Source organism: Coenobita brevimanus, chromosome 29, assembly GCF_032717465.1.
Source record: "Coenobita brevimanus isolate Jiangsu-jjx chromosome 29, ASM3271746v2, whole genome shotgun sequence".
Taxonomy (NCBI): Eukaryota; Metazoa; Arthropoda; class Malacostraca; order Decapoda; family Coenobitidae; genus Coenobita; species Coenobita brevimanus.
The window spans coordinates 37,420,763-37,426,762 of NC_136982.1; the positions used below are offsets into that span (position 1 = coordinate 37,420,763).

Genomic DNA, 6,000 nt, shown 5'->3' on the forward strand with positions numbered 1-6,000 from the left:
AAAGTGGGCCCTCATAGGTACCTCACAAACCTGTGTGTTACCTTCAAACTTTTGGGCTGACCACAAAACACTGCATTTTCTTGTATTAGGTATCATTCCCAAGCACTGTGTATAAATAACTGATTTATGAATCTCTAATTTTTTCCCCCCAAATCCCTGTTTCCAGAGGTAAAAAATCCAAGATCACTGAAGCAGAGGAGTTAACCAGTCACTCCCTTTAGTGAGACACCTCATAATTTTAGGACATACTTTGGATACAGACATGCTGTAGACCTGTTCTCAGCATTCAAACATCATTTCAAGGCCTCTTATAAACCTGATCCCTTGAAAAGGCTCATGGGTACTTCCTTTAGACATTTGAAGAAATTTCTAAAAGCAGTCTGTGTACAGCTCTTTTAGACTGACAGTGAATTATGCAAGCCTAAGCTGGGCCACTGCCTTAACAACCACACACACACACACACACACACACACACACACACACACACACACACACACAAATTGTTGCCAGACCACAGAAATAGATAACCTATATCAAGAAGAAAAAATGCTCTCTGTCGAGAACTACAGTATATGAATATAAGAGGCACGCAGTTTATCACTTCAGCTCAGAACCCATCTCCCGTATGTAACATTATGCTGCATTGTCTCTCATCACAAAGAAATAAACGAACAACCTCCAGATTGCACAAAATACTTCATTCTCCCACCCAGCACTGCACACAATGCCTGCCCCTCGACCCAACACTACACTTCATAAGTAGCCATGACAGCCATCTGAAACCTCTAGCCAAACAGCATCATTTGTGAACTGCCATCAAATTGTCACCCCTGAGAAGCTACACTACCCAGAGAGACAAGAGTTCACCTAGCTTAACTACTGTGAGGCCTTCATCTTTCACAGCTTTATTGCCAAAACAAGATATATTTTACAAGCAATCCATTATGCTTCCTTGTAATGCAGTCCCCTACATTACAACAAAATTTCTCATTCCATGCATTGCACTTCTACAACATTAGGTCTTGAGGAGTGCCCAGTTGATGTGACCAGTTTCCTGCAATCTGCTGGGTTCACATCCAGACGTGCCTGGGGTGGCAGTAACATTAATTACAACATCACTGCCTCCATATGAGGGGAAATAGTTCATGGCACTGCAAACTTTTTGTTTACATTTTTTTCGTTGAAATTGGTGCTGTTATACTACCGCTGATAGAAAGATCATTGTGTACCTCCCCTGCAGAGTTGAAGTACGAGAAACTGACAGTAGGGAAGATCTATGGTGGGCTTCTCATCTTGGAGAACTGGAGGACAACACGCTTTGGGCAAATCCAACCAAAGGGAGGACTGGTCAGTGGTTCCTTTGCCTCTGTTTTCATTCATTGTTATTTTACCCTGAAAGCCACTGTCTTGCCATAACTTGGCTTCAGGTTAGTAAGCATCAAAATTATGATTACTATCTTTGCATTCCTGTAAGTGGTAACTTTCAAGAAAGGTACGCCATTTCCTGGTTATGGCATGACTTTTTTTTTATTATTTTCCATAGAGTAGTATCAATCTTTGACTTTTCTTTTCTTTTATGATATTTTATTTGAGTCACTTTAGGGATCTTATGACATTAGATTTAATATAAAAGAAATTCCAAAATCTTACAGGATGGAAAAGAGGAGACTTATGGAAAAATAAAGAGTGAGGAGATGATGGGGATAATGGAAGAGGAGGAGGAGGAGGAGGAGGAGGAGGAGGAGAAGTATGAGTCAACTGAGGACATTCTTTGCGGGGAGGGGGCTCAGCTCCTCAGTAATATGGAGAAATCAGAAAACCAGATCATCGAAACTGAAGACACGGAGGAAATAGAGGGCACAGAATTAACCCAGACTGAGGAAATGGATTCAGAATCAGTAAGGCTCCCACTACATTTAACCGAAGTTGATAAGAATAATGTCCCCTCCCCCACCATTAGACATTGTACTTTTCTGCCGCAGAGCTTTCTGATTTTGTGTCGTGTTTTGAATTGTATCTCCCAAACTAATTTGTGTTATGCACAACTCCTCAGAATGTGGTTATTTAGCTCGCACTATGGGCTAGAAATTTGAGCATTACTAGAGTATTACAGTATTTGTAATTTATCACAGTAAAAGTAAAAACTGTGTAACCTACCATGCATCTGATGCTAAGATTCCTTGAACACTGTGTCGTTTTAAGTTTCATTGCATACAGAATTTTTCAGAGCAATAATAAAGGTAAAAATTGTTACTAAATTAGCACAGCTTATAAACACATGCAATAGTTGCAATGCTAAGTACAAATAATTCTCACCATGCTATCCACATAAAATAATAGAAAGTAAAATCACTGAGGTAATCATTTTTTCATTTTTTATCTAACCTGTTTGGTTGGAAATTACAGGTTACAGTATATTCTTTGTAAGCATAGTCATGTGAAAATCAGGATCTAAAGGGAAATACTGTTCTGACAGATTATACTAAGCAGTTAAAAAGTGCCTTGTTCTTATTGGCATGTTTTGGTGGCAACTAAACTGAATGCATTGTGTAAGATAATCAGGAATATGAGTCATATGAATTGGTGACAGTAATTTATATAAATTAAACTTTTTCAGTTATGTAAAGCCTACATATATATATATATATATATATATATATATATATATATATAAATATATATATATATAAATATCTATCTATCTATCTATCTATATCTATATATATATAAAAATATATATATATATATATATATATATATATATATATATATAAATATATATATATATATCTTTATATATATATTTTGTTTCATTTTGTTTTTGAACACTCCAACATGCATGCATGCGTCGGCCTTGGTCACCTAATGGCGGCTGTCCATGCTGCACAATCTATGGCAGCCTCCCTGTTCAGGCCCTTAACCCTAAGGTCACACTTAATGACCTCGTCCCATGTCTTTCCCAGTCTACCCCTCGCAACCCCACCCCCAGTATTAACACTTCTCACTTTCTGCACCCAGTTATCATCCCCCATCCTCTCCACATGCCCAAACCATCTCAGTCTACCTCTTCTCATCACAACACCAATACACTCCAGTCCCATCCTACTTCTCAACTCTTCCATTGTAAACCCAGACCCCCCAGGCCTTGCACGCAGGGACGCACTGCACATCCACCTAATCATTGTCATTTCTGTACGTTTGAGCCTGCGAATATCCTCTTTACTGCCTAGGTCTCACTACCATAGAGCATCACACTCCTAACACATGCTGCATACAAAGACCCCTTAGCACATAGGGAGAGTCCTCTCAATATCAGAAGCAACAGCTCCCTAAACTTCTTCCAACCACTTCTCACCCTAGCCACAGAGCTAGCTCCAGCCCCACCTCCAGCACATAACATGTCCCCCAAATAACAAAATTCTTCCACACACTCAAGAGATTCACCAGCAAGTTCAATTCTTTCTCGTCTGACAATCTCCACCTGCTCTCCCCAACACGCTGCACACATAAAATCAGCATTATCTCGTAGTGTACCTCTAATACCACAACATCTCTTTTGGATCCATTTATCACAAACACTGCACAAGGTGGAATTACTTCCCATGCCCTTGTGGCAAACTTCACATGGCCACTCTCCCTCTTCTTTGACTGTACCGCCACCAATTCCAGAGATCGTCATTTTTGTTTTATCTGCATTTACCTTTAAGCCCTTGTGCCCCATACCATCTCTCCACTTCCTAAATCTTTCCTCTGCCTCCCTTTCATTCTCTCCAGTCAACACCAAACCATCAGCATACAACATTTCCCATGGGAGTCCGTTTCTGAAGTCACGTGAGAGGGCTTCAAGTACCATGATAAACAACATTGGACTCAAACCTGACCCCTGATGCACACCATCATTCACAGAAAACTCAACACTCAAATCTCCATTCAGTCTTACCTGGGTTCGAGCACCCACATACATGGCCATAGCCACCCCTAACCAGCCACTCCTTCAAGCCAAGCTTTCTTATTTCCCATTTCACCGCCTCTCTAGGGACTCTGTCAAAGGTCTTTTCCAAATCAACAAAAACAAAGCACAGTTCCCTTTTCTTATATATTTTTCCTGAAGCTGTTGAACAATGAATATGGCATCAGTGGTCCCCCTGCCTGGCATAAACCCAAACTACATCTCACCAGTATTCACTCTTTCTCTAAGCATACCTTCTAGAACTCTCTCCATTACCTTCATTATCTGATCTAAAAGCTTTATACCTCTGTAATTTCCCATTCCAGGGCATCACCCTTCCCTCTGTACACATATACAGTTACACTCTTCAGCCAGTCATCTTGGATAACACACTCATATATAATCATATTTATCAGGTCAGTGACCAACCTCACCCTTATATATCCTGAGGCCTTCAACATTTCGGCAGTCAACTCAGACACACCTCCTGCCTTCCCCACCTGCATCCTGCCTATTGCCTCACTCACAGTAGCAGTGTCAATGAAAAGCCAAGGGCCAAACACCGGATCTTCAGGCTCCAAACCTTCCTTGTCCCAGTCAAACTCCTCATTCAACAACTGGCTGTAATTCTCTCTCCATGCATCTTTAATATCCCTTCTGTTCACCACTATCCTCCCTTCATCGTTCATCACACATTGCTCACCTATAATATCCCGATTATCCCTCTTCATGTGAATTGCCACCTTAAATATCATATTTTTCCTTTCCCCATGATTTAGGTTATCAAGTAAAAGTCTCTGTGACTCAGACTTCACCCTGTATACCTCTCTTCTAGCCCTGCGCTTGGCAGCCAAGTATTTCTCCTTGTTACCACCTTTCTTCCATTCCAGGAAAAGCCTTCTTTTCTCCTTAACTGCAGCTTGTACGCCCTCATCCCACCACCAAGTTACTTTAAGTCTTGGTGGGCCTCTTGTCCAGTTGCATATTACATCAGTAACTCTCAAGAGGTTGTTCTTGAGGGCTCTGTGCTCTTAATTAACACCTCTGTCTACGGCTCCCTGTTCAGCCATCACTCTCCTCATCTCACTATAGAAGGCATCCCTTACTGCTTGGTTTCCAGCTTCCATATTTTCCTCCTAGGTTCATAAGTCCTCTTTTTCATCACTCGTTCTTTAAGCACCATATCACAAATCAATAGTTTGTGCTGCTACGCATACTCCTCACTTCCTATAACTTTAACATCTCTCACTAACCTCCTGTCAACCCTCCTGACCAGAAAATTATCTGACTGCTGTTTCCTCCAGACTCGTACGTAATTAACCTACTGTACTCTCTCGTTTCCTAAAATGTGTATTGTACACTATCTGTCTATCTATCTTTCTATCTATCTGTCTATCTATCTTTCTATCTATCTGTCTATCTATCTATCTATCTATCTATCTACTTATCTATCTATCCATCTATCTATATATACAGTAAGACCTCACTGTAACGGATTAGTTGGGGCCCAAGCCACTCCGAAAAATGTGAAATTCTGATAAAAGCGACATCTGGACTTTCCCCTGCTAACTTGGACTTTTTCCGATATATCAGACATTAGTCCGGATAGCATGAATGGTTTTTAAACTGTTTTGACTATCATTGTGGTACTGTACTGTGTTATAACTTCACTACATTAATCAAATAGTAAAATATAAATAATAATAATGTACTATACACTGACAAACATGTCTTTTATTTGCCTTATTGTGGTGAACATAGCTGAAGTGGTCAGGCAGTTTGGACTGTTTCTGGCTTTATCAGACTTTTTCTGATATATAGGAATTTAGTCCAGTACCTCGTCCGATAAAAGCCAAATCCAGTCTATTGAAGTCTGTTATATCGAGGTATTACTATATATATATATATATATATATATATATATATATATATATATATGTGTGTGTGTATATATATATATATATATATATATATATATATATATATATATTTATGTGTGTATGTATATATATCTATATATCTCTGTGTGTGTATATATATATATATATAT

General features: G+C 39.5%; 1 protein-coding gene across 1 annotated transcript in view; it reads left to right on the forward strand.

Annotated features, from left to right (window-relative positions):
* The window catches only part of cac (calcium voltage-gated channel subunit cacophony), a 2,326,612-nt gene that overhangs the window by 2,083,589 nt on the left and 237,023 nt on the right, over positions 1–6,000 (forward strand). The window contains exons 43-44 of the mRNA XM_080268748.1: positions 1,242–1,348; positions 1,654–1,899. Of these exons, the coding sequence (XP_080124874.1) occupies positions 1,242–1,348; positions 1,654–1,899 (353 nt within the window). The remainder of the gene's footprint in view (positions 1–1,241; positions 1,349–1,653; positions 1,900–6,000) is intronic.